This window comes from Trachemys scripta, chromosome 4 (genome assembly GCF_013100865.1).
Source record: "Trachemys scripta elegans isolate TJP31775 chromosome 4, CAS_Tse_1.0, whole genome shotgun sequence".
In the NCBI taxonomy this organism is placed as follows: domain Eukaryota; kingdom Metazoa; phylum Chordata; order Testudines; family Emydidae; genus Trachemys; species Trachemys scripta.
Genome location: NC_048301.1, coordinates 21,035,449 through 21,053,247, shown reverse-complemented (window position 1 = coordinate 21,053,247; position 17,799 = coordinate 21,035,449). Strand labels below are relative to the sequence as shown.

Sequence of the window (17,799 nt, the reverse complement as noted above, 5' to 3'; positions counted from 1 at the left end):
AACTGGGACGCCTCACATGTACAGCATTATTTACATACACCCGTGTCTGCAGCAGCAGGGCCTTTGCCTGTAAATTCCTGGGGATAAGATACAAATCTAGAGATGATTTGTGAAGCATTTAAAATTGGGCTCATTCACTTTTTTTGGCTTCTTCTGAGCTTTTCCTTTCTTTGAAATAAAAGGCTTTTCTCCACTTCTTGTTTCTAATTAAAGAAACATCAGGATGGTCAAATCTGATCTTCCCCGCTTTTCCTCGAGGACCTCTTGGGAGGTCTCAGAGAAGTTCATTGTGAACTCAAATCTTAACTGAGAGGACCAAAGGGATGGACTCTTAAGGAAGACAACCTGCTCCAGTGTCATTATTGGGGCTATGGTTTTTTGTTTGTTTGTTTGTTTTGGTTGTGGGTTTGTTTGTTTGGTTTTTTTTTGTAAATATCTATTTAACTTCCAACAAAAGACAATCTCTGATTAAAATCTCTTCCCTCGACTTTCATCCCCTTGGAACTCGATGTCATCAGTCCTTGTCAGTCACCATAGAGTAGAAAAGACATGAAATTCTAATGTAAGAAATGCAAACAGAAAGATCGTTTTTAATTTAAGCCTTTCAGGGCCTCTATCCTGTTCATCAGAAGGAAGAAAAGAAGGGCACAACCCCCATTCACCCCTTCGCCTTTAGCAGGCCATCTTTAATTTCTCTGTACAGCACCATGTACACCTGTTGTATAAGATGTTAAATCTCTATGTATATACTTGCATGTAGACTTTGTTTTGTAGAAGCTGAACAGCATGTTTTTTCCTCAGACTATTTTTAGAAAGTTCACACAAAGTAAATGGCTTTCGGGCAATGAAACGATGGATGAAATCATTCAGGCCACCAGCAACCACCTTTCAGAATTCAAGACTCTCCGCGACCCCTTTTACCAGGTAAAATCAAAGGGAGACATTGAAAGAATTCTAGGGGATCCAAGCTTGGCTTGTCAGCTAGGGACCATTCTGACACTCGGCTATGTGGACACCAATCTCGGTTTTGCAAGAGGACTCGGTGTGCATGTTGGCAAGTGCCAGCTTAACCCCCATTTAAATTGGTGAGTTTTCACAATTGCAAATCCCATTCCCAAGGAGGGGTTTCCATTACTGTGCAGATTACCTAAATCATCCCAATGGCCAACATCAACTCCTATCCATCAATGCCAGTTCCACGGAGCTCCTTCTGACCCTGGTTTCTTAAGCATGATGGCCAAGCACATTAGAGAGGCTTCAGTGTTCAGCCAGCTTTTCAGAATAAGGCCTTGTCTACACCAAGGATCTGGGCTGTGGTTCTTCAGCCCCAGCATGGCTGCACATGTGCAAATTAGTTTTATAGTGGCTTTGATACCCCTAAGTATTTGCAGGGGTGATTGCAACGGGAGCCAATCCCAAGAACAGGCCATGTCTAGATGTTGTGATTTGCAGTGCAAGCTTCTATCCTCAGCCACAGCCAAGGCGAATTTAAATGTCCAAGTCCATATTTCTTGTGGTTATACAGCAAGCCTCAAATAGACAATGTACAGACCCCATGTGAGAATTCTGTTTCCTGCTTTTGTCTCTCTAATAATCTGAGCAAATTTAGTAATATATGTAATCAAATAGGGGACCAGGAGGAGCTGAGGCAGAGATTCCTGTTTCCCTGCGATATTTCTACCGCTGATGCATCACTTGTTCCCAATAGGAAATCCCCGTTCAGGGAAAGAGCCAATTCCCAGAAATAATTTGCTTTGCTTGCAAGGGGCTGGGAGGGTTTGTGCACTGGGTAGAACAGGACTCCAGATCAGCCAGTAATAAGGAGATGAGCGAGTACTTCAGAACTAATGAGAATCCAGCATGGCTGTCCAGGTGTAACTGAGGGCAGGAATTTGGCACACCGTGTTTTAGCATTGGAACCATATTGCCATTGATCCACGTGTACAAAAAGGGGCTTAATGCTATTCAAAGATGTCCCAAACAAAAATTCAAAACAGACCCCCACCCTCTCCCTGAGCTCATGTATGCTAGCCCAGGCCATCCTCTCGTCCCCCTGGTGAATTTCACCTCCATTCCCTCTTTCCTCCCCTAACTCACCCAGCTCCAAGACTGCTCTTGCTATGTTCCTTGATGGCTGGCCTTGGAAAGAGGCTGTACATCTGCGAGTCCTCTGGGTGAGTGGGCAGGAGCTATTACCTTCTCTAGGTATTCACCTCCTGCATCAGCTCCACCAGGGACAACTATGGAACTTGGGGCTGGGAGCAACTGAAAAGAAATTGCCCAAGGTTGTCCTCTCTGACAGCGGTGGGGGAGGATTGTCCCTCTGTTGCTACTCTTTGGAACCATCTGAGGCTCTGCCCATTCCCTGCCTGTTCCTCCTGTCAAGTCAAAGGCGAGTGCTTGGAGCCTCATTGTAACTCCACATCTTCCCCAATTGCAGGGCTTGGCCCCTGTGTCCCCACCCCTCACCACCACTGGACTTGGATACACAGTAGGAGGGGGCTATGGGGCTTCTGTACGTCAGTGCCGTTGAGATACTCTATGCCAGACATCTGGCATAATCTGTAGCCCTCGCAGTGGGTTCCACGCATATGATCCTACTGCATTAACTCCCATTTCCTCTCCCCAACAGGGCATTATGGAGAAGATTCATGGTCACTTGGTGAAAGAATACATTGTGAGGCTAATGAAGAAGAAAGTCAGTTTGAAAACCCCAGAACTACAGCAAAATTTGTCAAATCTCATTTCAGCTCACGCCTCCCACTTGCAAAGCTTCTGCAAAGAGAAGGTTAGTGATGGCTCACCATGTCCACCTTAGAACTTAGTCCTATGAACTTCTGAAGGGAGTTTTCTTCAGCCTCTAGCATTAATTCTTCAAATGCTATGTAGGTTTTTCAAGTGGATGTTATACGGAAGGGGAGTTTTCTGCGGTTAGGGGGAGTTAAAGTTGGAATATATGCCCGGGGACTGAAGGTTACATAGTTTACAAGTCTAACACCCTAGTAGCAGAAAATGGGCTGCCAAGTACGATGGTGATTTCCCACTTCCTCCTGATTACATGCAGTTGGTTCCTTTCCTGTTATGCTCAGTTTACACAGATTTAAGTTTATCTAATAGTTATCTATTGTATATAAAGATGCTGCAGTTCTGTGGCATAAATACATGCACTGGGTATGTTTTGCATGCAACTTGCCCCTTGATTTCCCTGGCCTCTGCTGCTTTTAGTCTAGGCTGGGTCTGGAAATGCCAGTTTTTGTTTTCAGAACAGTGTTTTGGTTAAGAGAATTAATTATCAACTCACACTTGTTTAATCTCAATCCTATCCCTCCTTTCATGGCTCTGTACTGAACTGCAGTGAACCCAGTTGGAAGGGGGGGATAGTAACTATGAAAAGCAGGTGGTGTGGGAGGGAGGCCAGGACTCATTCTAAGTAGGGTTTCCAGCAGCAGGAGGGCAGGTCTGCTTGGGCTTTTTTCCAGGGGAATAAAGGAAGGGGTTTAGCAGATAGTAGAGAAGTCAAAGATCTGGCACACATCCACTGATGCAACCTGCATTTGTCATGTCACTGCAACTATCCAGGGGTAACAAACAGACTAAGTAGCTGAGAAGATGATCATACTGGGGAGTAGCAAGTAGACCAGTGGCTAGGGAAGAGTGAACTGTGTACAGTTTAGAGAACGTAATAGGTTTTTAAACAAATGTCCAGCTAAATAAGTGTTTTGTTTTGTTTTTTCAAAGTCTGGGCAAGGCTAAATCCAGTTTAGAACAATGTCTCTGAAAACTATAGGGCATTATTTCTAATCGCTGTTTGGTTCCTTCCTTCATGGTGAACCCAATTGTGTTAGAAACTGGCTTAGCTGGAATCCTATTGAAACAGCCTTCCTTGATTATGTCCCCACCCCATGCAGACCGAGTTTTGTAATCCCAATGGACCTGTATTAGACTGTTTACTCTGGTTACTTTTTTCTGATAGGGGTCCAAGGCCACATGGTTGGATTCTGCACTCCCAAAACTGGCTGAAATAATCAGACTTCAGGATTCAAATAGCATTAAAATAGAAGTTGCTACACTTGCTAGTACATACCCAGATATCAGGTAAGAGGTACTGAAAAATATTTGAACATTAATAGGAATGTCCACAGTAGTTCCATGAAGATACTTGAGTATTAGATGAAAAGCCGCTAGTTTGAGCATCAGCTTTTCTAGATCAGGTTCAAGCATTTCAAGACCTGCTACAAAGAGAGCAGAGAGTTCATCGTCCATGCCAGGTGCCTAGGAACGCTGCTACATGTTGGGTAACGACTCCCCTTTTAGCAAGGTACAGTTCAGAGATCTTGATAGGAGGTATATATAGATATTTTTTTTTCCCTAAATGTTCCTGACCGCTTTTCCAAAGTACATACAGATCCAAGTTCCATAATTCAGCTGTGCCGCCACTGATTTTATAGCTCAGATTAGGTGTCCTCCAGGCCACCCCACAACATGTAATTTTTTGTGACTGTTTGGCTGGTGACCCATCAGCTAAAAAAAGTTGTCTTAAGCAAGACCTCATCTAGAATCTACACATTCTGAGCCAGGTATCGGGGGTAGCCATGTTAGTCTGTATCCACAAAAACAAGGAGGAGTCCAGTGGTACCGTAAAGACTTCAGATATGCCCAAATAAATCTGTTAGAAGTGGGGTTTTTTTACCCACAAAAGCTTATGCCCAAATAAATCTATTCGTCTTTAAGGTGCCACCGGACTCCTTGTTGATTCTGAGCCAGGTTTCTCCTCTTCATGTTAACTGAGGGCAGGGAATGGTGCAGTGGTCAGGGTGCTAGCCTGGGATTTGGGAGACCTGGGTTATATTCCCTGTGCTGCCACCGACTTACTGTGTAACCGTGGGCAAGTCACTTAGCCTCTCCGTGTCTGTTGCGATCTACAAAATTGAGATTGAATTATTTGTATTACCGTAGTGCTTAGAAGTCTCACTCCTAGAGCAGAACTGCATTCTGCTAGGTGCTGTATAAACACAGAACAAAAAGCACTTCCCCTACCACACAGGGGTGTTGTGAAGATAAGGACATTAAAGACCTTTTAGGTGCTCAGATGATGGGGGTGGGGGGCGTGGCCACATAAGAACCTTAGATACATACATAGAGTGGCACTAACCTTGGAACTTTTCTGTTCACTAGCAAAAAGCACCTTGCTGCCATCTTGTACATCAAGGGAAACTTGCCGAGCAGTGAAGTAAGAAGCATCCTGAACATCCTGGATGTCAGCACAAATTCCACCACTTCCTGTGAATCCCTGTTCTCAGCTATAAAGATTTCCTAGGCTTGATCCCCGCACCCAGCACTCATACTGTATGCGGCTATTTGTGAAGCTAGTAAAAGTCACAGCATGGGGCCAGGTTCAACAAGCCTCATGCATGGGCCATGCAGCTAACCAGTGCAGCAGCATTTCTCTACTGAAGTCCTTTTTTTTGTCATTGTAAGATTGACTCCCCTGTGGGAAGAGATTTGCTCTGTGCTTAGCTATGAAGGGATGGAATCTGATGGAGGGGCTGTGGCTTAGTTCTCTGAACAGCAAACCAAGCTCTCAGATCAAACCCTGACTTCCTCTGAGGTCTCAGGCAATCCCACTATGCCTCAGTTTCCCCCTGGGTACAATATTAGTACTCCATTTAATTCCCAGGGGCGTTGCAAGTATTACCTAGCTAACTAATTATTTCACTAAGAGCTATAAAGCATGGCTTGTCCTGTATGGAGGAAGAGGCTCTTTGCTAAGTTTTTTTGGGGGGGAAATTTAAATGTAAAGTGATTGAAAAAAATAATTTCAGAGCATGCTCAGTAGACATCTGCTAGGTTTTCTTTTTAAGCAGAGGCTAAGAAGCTGCATTTTCTATTAGATCAATAAGATGTGGTGAAGGGATCAGGAAGGAACAAAGCCTGCCCTCAGGCTGGCTTGCAGGAACAGTTTGGATAAGGAAAGTTTTAAAGGGTCTCATTGAAGGTTGTGACTGCATGCGTTTCAAAAAGTGAAATTGCCTTATCGTGGACAAGAGAAAAGTCACAGCACAGGAAGCTGCCGATCTTGGAACTTCAGGAGCTTTCTGCATTTTGTAAAAATCCACATTTTAAATTTTAAAAAAATCAAATTTCTGCACCTTACTTTTGTGAGGCTACAGCCAGCACAGTGTAAACTGATGGGCTGCTGCCCAGCTAAGCAAGCCTTGCAGAAAGCATTCCCGGCCTAGCCACACCATCGCAGTCAGCCAAAGGTGGGAATTTACCACTCCTGTACCCCATTCACCTCCATGAGGTGTGAATTTCTAAGCCTGCTTGGCCAATTAGGATCCAATCCTGCAAGTGCTCTGCACACAGAGCTCCCATCAGAGTTCCATGTAGGATTGGGATTTTAAGTGCTCACATTTCTGACTTCCTCCTGTTTATATTCAGTAGTTTCCAGTGCTCTAGATTAAGGGTTTCTATAGCTAATTATACATTACAATAGCTGTTGTAGCCTAAGGCCCCAATTCAGCAAAGTACTTACCTGGCTTACATCCACAACATTCAGCAAAGCGTGTGTTTCAGTTCTATTGCTTTCAATGGGATCTGAACATGTGCTTTACCTGTTTTGGGGGCCTAACTGCATAAATGCAACACACATTTTGTGTTATCTTTTTGTATAAAATTTCTCTCTCAGGAGCCCTCTATCCTGCTGCTGTTGGTCTAGACTAGGGCTGGAAATACTAATCTTGGGTATGTTTTGAAAGCAAGTTTTTGTTTTCAAGACCTAATCTTTTAGCCAGAGAATTAATTACCAAAATATCCAATTTGTTGAATCCAAGACCTTTACCCTCTGTATCAAACTGTAGAAAGCTCATCTGCAAGGCCTAGGATGACCAGATGTCCTGATTTTATAGGGACAGTCCTAATTTTGGGGTCTCTTATATAGGCTCCTATTACCCCCCCCCCCCGTCCCGATTTTTCACACTTGCTGTTTGGTCACCCTAGCAAGGAGGATGAATGACTACGGAAACTGTGAAATGGTAGTTGCAGACAAAGCATATTGGCATTAATGTCACTATAAAACCACTTTAAATGTGACCACATCTTATGTATACTGCATGTAAGCTTTTGCTTTCTAAACCTGAGGTTGTATTTGGAAAGGAAGTTGTAGATAAGAGGTGTATTTTAGAATCAAATTTTATTTTCTCTAATTAGTTATGTTTGTGTGCAATATTTATATTTAAACAGTATTAAGATTATACTGGAAATGTAGCTGACTTACCTGTGGTTGTGTGTATGTACTATATGTACCATATGCATGGGTAACCCTATGGTATTCCTTCAGAGATGATTCCCTTAGTACTTGCACCCTGATGAATGCTAGGATAAGGTTGCCAACTTTCTAATTGAAGAAAATCCCACCCCTTCTCAGAGACCCTGCCCCCCACTTACTCAATCCCTGCTTCCTCTGTCACTCACTCTCCTCCACCCTCACTCACTCATTTTCACCTGGCTGGGGTGTGGGCTGGGGGTGCAGGCTCTTGGGTGGGGCCAGGGAAGAGGGATTTGGAGTGCAGGAGGGGGCTCAGGGCTGGGATAGGGGCATGGGAGGGGGTGTGGGTTCTGGGCAGCACTGACCTCAGGTGGCCCCAGCATTTCCCGGGGATGGAGGAAGTACACGTGGCTCCTGAGAAGCGGTGGCACATCGCTCCTAGGCAGATGGGCGGCCAGCGAGGCTCTGTGCGCTGCCCCCGTCCACAGGCAGCACCCCAAGCACAGGCTCCGCAGCTCCCATTGGCCATGGCATTCCTGGCCAATGGGCGCTGTGGAGCTGGCAGTCGGGGCAGGGCAGGGGCAGCGCACAGAGCCCCCCCTCACCACCCTTCTGCCTAGGAGCCAGAGGAACACGCTGGCCACTTCCTGGGAGCCATGCGGAGCTGGGCATAGAGCCTGCCTGCCCTGCTCAGGGTATCCAACCAGACTTTTAGCAGCCCTGTCAGCTGTGCTGACTGGAGTTGCCAGCATTCCTTTTCGAGCGGGCATTCCAGATGCCTGGCAACCCTATATTAGAGTCCAGTGCCTAGTACACTGAGGGTACTACTGGAATACAAATAAAGAGAAGCTGGTACTGCAGGGCCACATGCTACGTGTGTGTATTGTTAGCGCATACTCTACCTTCATTCATTTGATACTGTAGCCTGGCTTCATATGTTCTTGGGAGCAGGGATTGTCATTTCCTATGTGTTTGTGTAGCACCTAGCACAGTGGTGCCCAGCCTAGGTGTAACTGAACTATAAACATTGAATAATAAAGACAGATCAGTATATTTTTTGAGGATACATTTGTGACAGGTTGGACCCCCTTAGGATGCCACCTGATGTGCTGAGATACCACTGAGCCTGCCTCTTATACCAGCTTGGGCACCCTTTTTACTTATCTTGCTGAGCTAGGCTATTAAGCCTCCTCCAGCAAACACACAGGCAGGGCCACACCCAACTGCAGAATGAAACAGACAAACAGTTCTGGGAAGGCTTATTTAGCACTCAGGTGTCCACCTCCCTGGGAGTGTAAACCCTAAGATATATTATGAAATCCGCCTCCTCCCTCAATGTGGAGAAAGGAATGCACAACTTCTCACTTCCCCCTCCCCTGCCCCAGTTAGACATTACAGAAAATGGGTTTAATAATAAACAAAACCAATTTTATTAACTATCAAAGGCAGATTTTAAGTGGTAAAAGGGGTAGCAAACAGAACAAAGCAGATTACTAAGCAAATGAAACCAAACATACAAACTAAACTAGTTTCACTAAATAAACTGGTTACAAATAATATTTCTCACCCTAGATATTGTTGCAGACAGATACAGAAAGTCTTGAAAGTCTCCCTCTTGAGAGGCTCCCTTCTAGCTTGGGTTCAACCCTTCTCCCCTCAGTTCAGTTTTTGCTTCCAGGTCTTTTTTAGTGTCTCTTTGGGTGGGGAGGCAGAGGAGAGCCATGATGATGTCACTCCCCTGCCTTATATAGCTCTTGTGTAAGGTGGGATCCCTTTGTCTTCTAGTGGAAAACCACTGGCATTACAAAAGGGGAGGAGGGGTATCCAGGACCAGGAGACTCAGAGTCTGGTCTCTGCATGGCTGTGGCAGCCATTGCTTGTAGGCTGTCTCCAGCAAGACTAAGCTCTTTCACAGTCCACTGTCTCTGCTAATGGCCCATGAGCCCCGGCTGGCTTTTCCTTTGTTGTATCTGAAGTGTTAGCAGTGGGCGTCACACAAAGTAGCATAGTCGAAATACAGATTTTATCTCATAGAGCTGGAAGGGACACTGAAAGGTCATTGAGTCCAGCCCCCTACCTTCACTAGCAGGACCAAATACTGATTTTGGCTCAGATTCCTAAGTGGCCCCCTCAAGAACTGAACTCACAACCCTGGGCTTAGCAGGCCAATGCTCAAATCACTGAGCTATCCCTCATAATCAATAGTCTTAACTTCAGATACAGAAATGATACAGGCATACAAATTGGACAATTACATTCAGTAAATTATAACCTTTCCAATGATACCTTACAGACCCATCTTGCATAAAGTACATTTCAGTTAGGTCATATCATAAGCATATTTTCAAAAATAATATAGAGTGAAACATCACACCACTTAATTCTGGTTATTCATGCACACCCTGTTTCCACTTTGTATTCTTGTGTGGCTGAAAGTACAGTTCACCACATATTGTCATTTGTGCTCCTAGGCCCAACCGCCATGCTGAGGTTACTAAACTTCCATGGAAGCAGTCTCTAACTCTCTGGTTACTGTCACAAAGAAGATACACTGAAAGATGAGAAGTTGGCCAGAGGGATCCGCCATCATTTCACTGCCACAATTTACAACATCCCCAACCCTACAGATGGCAGTCACATGCCTGACTGATCCTAAAGGACTAAACATCATGGGCCAGTCAGGCTCTCATTTAGTAACAGACAATTCCAATTGAAACCGATGGAATTATACCCATTTTAACAACAAGCATCAGGTCCCAGAAAGCATGACCAACCATTACTAAATGTTATCAACATGGCTGAAAAAGCAACACCATAAAAAATTTCAAATGCTGTGAGTTTGGAGGCAGCCAGGACTGTCACCCCCTGCCTCCAGTGTAAGGGAGTCTTGCCTGAGCCTGGCTGGGTGTCAGCTACTCAAGCACTCTCCTCTGGGCTATGCTATCCCTGTCTTCACCTTGCAGGTTAACAATAGTTGCCCCCCCACCTTGAGTCCCTTTGAATCATTCCCCTGTGAACTCAAGCCCTGACACTGGCTACTCACAGAAATACCAGCTCCTCACAGGGCCGGCTCCAGGTTTTCTGCCGCCCCAAGCGGCGAAAAAAAAAAAAAAAAAGCTGCAGCAGCACCATCGCACCGCTCCACTCTTCGGCGGCAATTCGGCGGTAGGTCCTTCACTGACTGAGGGACCCGCCGCCAAATTGCCGCCAAAGACCTGGACCTGCTGCCCCAATAGCGGCTGGAGTGCCGCCCCAAGCACCTGCTCCTTTAGCTGGTGCCTGGAGCCGGCCCTGGCTCCTCCACACCCAAAGGTGCAGTTTACCCCAGTTTACAGTTTTATCTGAAACCACCACTCCTGTAACCCACACAGCACTTATAATCAAACCAAAGTAGGTTTATTTAAGACAGCACAAAGATTTAACTAGAATTGAGAGTAAGTCATGGAAACAAATGGTTACAATACAAGACGAAAAATCACAGACAGTGAATCTGGATCTACACTTATCAACAGTTCCCTTTCCTACCTCAAAGTAGGGTGTTCCTCTCCTCCCCCAAAGTTCAGACAGTTGCAAAGTTGGCTGGTTTCCCAAGAAGCAGGATCCAAATATTCATGGAACACCGCCCCTCCGCAAGGGGGTTTCTCAGTGAAGAGTGCTTCGCCCACCTCTGCGTTATACTGAAAACAGCCTCTTGTTTCTATTCACAGACTGGGCGAACCCTTGTCTTACTGTAATGTTCCTTTTTTAGCTTCAGGTGGTTTTGGTTGTTTGCATTTGCCTCCGATGGTCTCCCATTGAAAATCCTAGTACCGTGCAAGGCGAAAGGTTGAGCCTTGCACTGCATCACCAACCATCGCAGGGTGAGAACTCCAACCCTGCTGGAATGGACCATCACTGAGACACATTATCCCTGGTGACTATTTTTACACCAAGTGCATAAAGCATACTTTCAATATAAAATACATGATTCCTTAAATATTACCGGTACATATGTTCACAATTACACCTCTACCTCAATATAACGCTGTACTCGGAAGCCAAAAAAATCTTACCGCGTAATAGGTGAAACTGCGTTATATTGAACTTGCTTTGCTCCACCGGAGTGTGCAGCCCTGCCTCCCTGGAGCACTGCTTTACCGCATTATATCTGAATTCATGTTATATCGGGTCGTGTTATATCGAGGTAGCGGTGTATTACAAATCTTGACAAGTTATGAGCTTTCTGTAGATACCTTGCATATTACTCTTTATGCATAAAATAGCCTGTAAGATGTATTTGGCGTAATGAGATTATCAGGTCTGAGGTGAGAGTTGATTGCAATCTACATCTCTTTACATACTTACAAATCAAACTCTGGATGCAGTGCTGACTTTTTAACATTCAAGCATGAATGCTCATAGCATCTATTAGCCATTATATGACAGTTTATACCCCACTTAGCCAAATAACATTTTACTTGATGTAAACAATTTTTGCAGTGCTTCGTGCTGTCCAAGTTTTGATTTAGAGCTCTGTTAGTAACTAGAGAAACATCATGTAATTGTTATGTTGGTCTTAAAAGTAAACATTCCACTTCAATAAATGCTTGAAGGAAAATAGCAAATCTAAATATCTTAGGGGAAGGAACAAATGATCTCACACACATTTCATATGGCATGAGCAATTGCCTTGTATGAGTCCCCTTATAAAATCTTCATTTTCAGCTTCAGTGAGCCCAGGAACAAAAAAGTCTTTTAATCTTATTGTCTGACCTGACACTTATAATGGCATTATTTATACGTAGCATACTTCATACACATTTTCAAGGCACGCTTATGAGGATGTACGAATGGCTTGATTAGATATTAACACAAATAAACCAGTGCTCCTATAAGCTAAATAAAATCAACTTCAGTCGTCAGTAACGTGGCTTGTTTAGTTACCTTAGGATGTCTATTGATGTTGGCATCTACCCTCACTTGGACATTATCAGATAAAGTAGCATTTCTCTTCTGAAAAACTGACGGGGCTGGGTGGAGGAGGAAGGGGAAAGTATGTTCCTTGACTCATGGCATTGTATTCCCATGCCACAGATTCTGCTAAGGCAGAGGGAAGAAATGAAAAACCATGCTTAAGAAGGAGTGGGCTGGGGAGAACTCAACCTTTGTGGAAGTAGGGGTAGGCACTGGGAGACACCCAAGGGAAAAGAAACTTGGAGCAGATTAAATGCCAGTTTTATTATTTTACATTGTTAACAGTATCATTTACAATGATTTCTTGTTAAAAAGCATAGATCATATATGAGGAGGGCAGCACTGCCTTTTCTCTGGAGCTGCTAAGTAGTGAGATCCAAACACCAACCTTCATCCAGAGCCTAATACATTCCTCACTAGATCCTACTGAACATGGGACATGCAGAAACATTTTAAGTCAATTCAACAGGCCTCTATCAAGCAATGCTCACATTAAAATCAATAAATTTATTAGAGCATAAGCTTTCAAAATCAATGGGAGTTCTGTTTAAATAAAGATCATTGACTCTGGCCCCCAACTGGTTCCTGACTTTTAGAAAGTCTCTCCAATGCCAAGAAAAGTCAGCAAGGTCTCTGGAGCTGCTGCCAAATCAAAGAAGTTTGTGATGAAATTAAAGATTGTGTGTTTGAGATTTCTGGGCAGCTGAGGAATGAGTTGTTAAAGCATGTTTCTGATGAGAAGGCATAAAAAAAATAAAGAATGCTTTGTCAGATCCAGTCAAGGCACTTATGGGCTCTGGAGCCTAGAAATAAGGGTTAGAATCCAAAACCTTTGAATTCTTCCATCACCAGACTGGACTGCTTTGCCAAGCTTCCTTATGACTTGGTAGGATTCTCTCTTGCCAGATTTAAGTCTATATGATTTATTCAGATAGAACCCTAAGTTTACTACCAGGCAAATTGGTTGAAACTTAGTAAAGAACAGAATTATCAGATACCTAGATAAACATGATACTTAGCCCTGCTTTGAGTGCCGGGGACTGGACTAGAAGACCTCTCGGGGTACCTTCCAGTCATACATTTCTATGATTCTATGCTGCTTGGATTCTCAAGGGCAAAGTTTTCTAGGTAAAAGCAACGATCCCCAGTGTTTGGCCTGGGTTAGCTCTAAAAGACATATAGAGCTTGCTTGTTATAGAAGCTTTTATTACCTTTTGAAGCTTAAGACTGGAACTTGTTTGTGTATCTATATGTTTACATGCTTTAACCTTGTAAAAAACTCTCTTATTTGCTTTCCTTGATAATCAATCTTTAGATAGGATTGTCTATAATAAACTACAGGTGTTATCTTTGGTGTGAAATCTAAAGTGCAATTAACCTGGGGTGAGTGACAGATCCTTTGGGACTGGGAGTAACCTGAATATTGCTGGGATCTTTGATGTAATGGGCCATCTGTCACAAAGGTAAGCTTACCCGGGTGACAAGACAGATCAGAGTACCCAATGGGACTGTCTGTGACTCCATATTTAGGCTGTTACAGTGTCTGAGGAGTTACACTTGATAATTGGTTGGTGAAATCTAAGTATAGAACTCCCAGCCAGTTTGGGGGTTTGTGACCTGTTTCCCCAACAGTCTGCACAGAGGCTGGCACCCATGCTCTTGAGCCATGGTAGCACAGCTTGACAATGAGCATGACTGGACACGAGCTCCTGGTGTCCTGACATTTAGGCCTTTCTGTATTCAAAGGTACAGCAGTTTAACGTTAAATCAAGTGAGAAACCAATCTAGTTAAAATGATGCAAAGCTATAGGTGGACACTCATAATTTGATCTAAATCTGGTTTGTCAGTTTAATTCAGTTCCATATCAAGTTAAGCTAAACCCAGCTAAACCAGACAATCAAATTAAGAGTGCCCACACAGGGTTGGCATCATTTTAACTGGATCAGTTTAAAATGTCACCTTTAGGTAACTGGTCCAGGCTGCAATATAGACAAAGCCTAAGTGCTACAATCCACTAGAATAGCCACCGAGCACCCTAGCAACACTCACACAATAAAGTAAATTAATTCAAATCAACTAACCAAAGCAGCTAATTAGTGCCAACAGCTACTGCATGGATATTTTTTCTCTGATGACTGTGTACTAGGAAGTCTTCATGTCTTCTAGCTGCAGACAGACATAAGTTCAGTTAATGTAAACAAGACATTATAGCAGCATTTACGTGTCCCTCACTGTATTACCTCGCTGCACTTTACATAATTTAGATTCACAGCAAACACTTCGCAAACTGAGGGAGCAAATGACCCCATGACCTCACAATGCTAAACAGAGATGAAGAAAATTTCAGGAGCAGACTGGATGCTAGAGATTCCAGATGTGGCAGATGGCAAAATCCTGATCAAAGAAGAGCCTCGGAACACTTTAGCCAGAGGCTTTGGAGTGATGACTACATACATGGCTCATAAAGAGGATATGGCCACACCCCCTATTATGGCACTTTTAAAATATTGACTATATCTTGTGTAGTTAGCTGTACGAGAAGTGTCAAAATAGGCGGCAGCTTAATCCATCGCCTTTGTGAATAATTTAGCACTGCAGCTTTTTGAACAAAGAACACTGCCCCCAAGCGAAGCAGTGATTCCACAAGTCTAAGAAAAGCTCTGAATCTCGCCAGCCACATTGCTATGGAGATGAGAATGCACCTGTAGAAATGTGTTAGAACAAATACAAAAGCCAGTCTGATCACGTGGGTCATCTGGGAGGTTGATTTGAAGGCTGGGTAATTACACTGTTTAAGCAGATGAGCTCTAGAAATGTGAACATTCCTGCTTGTGTGTTACAGTCTCCCTGGGCTTTAGAAATTGGGTAACAATAAAAATTCCTTCATTTTTTTGATCAGCCTGGAGATCTCCTCATTGTTCTCATGACCCAGCCTGTCAGCTACTCTTCCACCCTCCACGTTCCTATGGATTATAGTAAGCCCTACGCACTGTAGATTCCTGTAATTTGACTTTTGAAGCTCTCCAGTTCCTTCAATGCCTCTCCTCTCACTAGTCACTATTCTGCTCTTTTTCTCACTCCTGTGTTGTTCTGCTTCTCTGCCTCCAGCCAGACCCTTTGTGCTGATCATCCATCTCTCCAAACCCCTCTTCTCTGCTCTTGGTCCCAAGCAATGTGGTCCCTGCCCCTGCTGCTGCTCTGGCACTCCAGTATCACCCACTCTTTTGTCTCACATGGCAAGCTCTCCAACTCTTTCCCTCGTTCTCAGTTATCTGCCACAGGGAGTAGCTGATGTTTTCAGTCAAATCTCTCTGCTCAATAGCTCTAGTTTTCCTTGGCGCTCTTTGCCCTTTCTCCACCTTGTTGCCATTCCCTCTGAATCTTTTAATTGCTTCTAGTGCCTACCCATAGCAGCAATTCTGGCCTTTGTCTCCCCCTGGATGTTTTTTGAATCCCATCTTAGCATTCACTGGTAGTTCTGTAGTTCTTATCCCATGCGTTCCCTCTGCACTCTTGAACCATTCCCCCATTCAGCCAACGTATGTAATGCAGCAGAGCAAGCAGTAAACAGTGTCCTAATACGCCATCTGCTTTAGAAGGAATGAGCCACAAGCTCCAATAATATTTAGCTAACTAGGACAGAGCACTCAGACAAGAATAACTCCTGCTGGAGACGGACATGTTATTCAATCTTCGACAAGCAAAAAGAGTGAACTTTGAGCAAAAAAGCTGAGCTCTCCAAGTGCTCATTAATGTTGGAATGCCTGTGAGGGAAAGGAGATTAATTGGGAAAGGGCGGAGATGCTGTAACTCAAACCATCTGATAGAAAAAATATTGGTCCTGGAGTCTCTCAGAGTTGCCAGATCCTATCCCATAGGCACCAACCCAACCCACAAATCCCACAGATGAGAATATTGACGCTTGACAGCTCAGCCAAGTGCAAGAATAAAAATGATTTTGTAAAGGCCGCTTCAATGTCCTATTTAATAGGGACCTATTTCTGCTAGATTCTGGTCACTCGGTTCCATCATGATCCCACCTACTCACATACCTTCATTATGTTTCTGAACTATGCTGAGCACAATAGGCTCCTCGTCCTTGGCTGAGATTTCTAGGCATTACTGTAACATAGGAACATAAGGCATAGGATGGGAAGGGACCTTCTGAGTCATTGAATCCAGTCCCCTGCTAACACAGGCAAACCTGTCACATCCCATTCATAAATGTAGCAAGCTCTAGCTTAGAATTAGTTAGATTGTTTGCCCCTCTCCCCCGCCCCGCTCCTATTGGAAGGTTGTTCCACAATGTCACTGCTGTGATGGTTAAAAACCTAATTTCCAGTCTAAATTTACTCCTAGCCAATTTATACCCATTTGTTCTTGTACCAGCTTAAATAGCTCTTCCCTCTCCCTGATGTTTGACCCCCAATATATTTATATAGAGCAAGCAGATCCCCTCTCAGCCTCCATTTTGCTAGGCTAAACAAGCCAAGCTCTTTTAGTCTCCTCTCTTAACATGGGTCCTTCCTTTGCTCTGCTCATCCTAGTAGCCTGGCTCTGCACCTGTTCCAGGTACAATTAATCTTTTCTTGAGCATGGGTGATCACAATTATACACAGTATTCCAGAGGAGGTCTTACCAGTGACTTGTAGAATGGCATTATTACTTTTCTGCATCTACTGGAAATACCTCACCTGATACATCCTAGGATCATATTTACTTTTTTCACAGCTGTATTTAATTGGCAGCTCAGACATCCTGTGATCAATGAATACATATAATGTAAGTACATAACTTGCAATCCTCGTCAGCCTCAATTAAGTCTCCAATGCTTTTTAAAGCTTCTGGTCCACTCTGAGCGTATTCTTCCAATTCCCACTTTTGTAATTTTAAGATTATTTACAAAGCTCAAAGGGAGGGAACTGAAATGTGGAAGATGAACAAGAGGAAGTGAAAATGGAGGCCTAGCCCTAATGCTGCCCCTTTCTGTGCCTATCTCTGGCATCTGAATTCCAGCCCAGCTTTGACATTTCATCCCCAGCAAGCAGAGCTGTTATTTGCTGTATATTCGGACATCCAAACTTTACCACACTGATGGCCACGTTGGCAACATGTCAGCAGCCTGAAGGCAGCCCCAAACTTGCATGAAGCAGAATAGGTTGAAATTGCCCTTAATTTAAATACCGATCTGCAGCCCACCGAGATGCCATTAATTAATGGCAGCTTCAACCTATTCTGTTTCATGCAAATGCTCCATCTTGGAGACACATTCCATCTTGGATCCAGATCACAGACATTATTAGAGCAAGTCCATCCTCCAGCACATGTGGGCTATAGTTTCCAGTTAGGAGCGAGGCATGCTGGGAGCAGCTGTCTCCAAAGGCTGCACCTAATTAAAGGGTGAATGTCACTGTTTTTGACCCAGTTAATCATTTCCAAAGTTTTCAATATTTTCTCTCTACCCTTTTTCTAGCTCCTTCGCTGTCTGGTTCGAGCTGGGGGCTGCTGGTACTGCTCTAATGGGGCCCAGTTCATCATTGTCCTGTGGGTCCCCTTGCATAAAAGGGCTGTAAAGCAG

At 44.0% G+C, this 17,799-nt stretch overlaps 1 protein-coding gene and 1 long non-coding RNA gene across 3 annotated transcripts in view; one reads left to right on the top strand and one right to left on the bottom strand.

Annotated features, from left to right (window-relative positions):
• TNFAIP2 (TNF alpha induced protein 2) overlaps positions 1 to 7,205 on the top strand; it is a 29,885-nt gene extending 22,680 nt beyond the window's left edge. The window contains exons 9-12 of the mRNA XM_034768979.1: positions 802 to 924; positions 2,633 to 2,788; positions 3,974 to 4,095; positions 5,176 to 7,205. Coding sequence (XP_034624870.1) covers positions 802 to 924; positions 2,633 to 2,788; positions 3,974 to 4,095; positions 5,176 to 5,317 — 543 coding nt within the window. The 3' untranslated portion in view covers positions 5,318 to 7,205. The remainder of the gene's footprint in view (positions 1 to 801; positions 925 to 2,632; positions 2,789 to 3,973; positions 4,096 to 5,175) is intronic.
• A 5,533-nt stretch (positions 7,206 to 12,738) lies between these two features.
• LOC117877025 overlaps positions 12,739 to 17,799 on the bottom strand; it is a 53,096-nt gene continuing 48,035 nt past the window's right edge. For both annotated transcript variants that reach the window (XR_004645597.1, XR_004645596.1), the window contains exon 5: positions 12,739 to 14,387. This is a non-coding gene — a long non-coding RNA (uncharacterized LOC117877025). The remainder of the gene's footprint in view (positions 14,388 to 17,799) is intronic.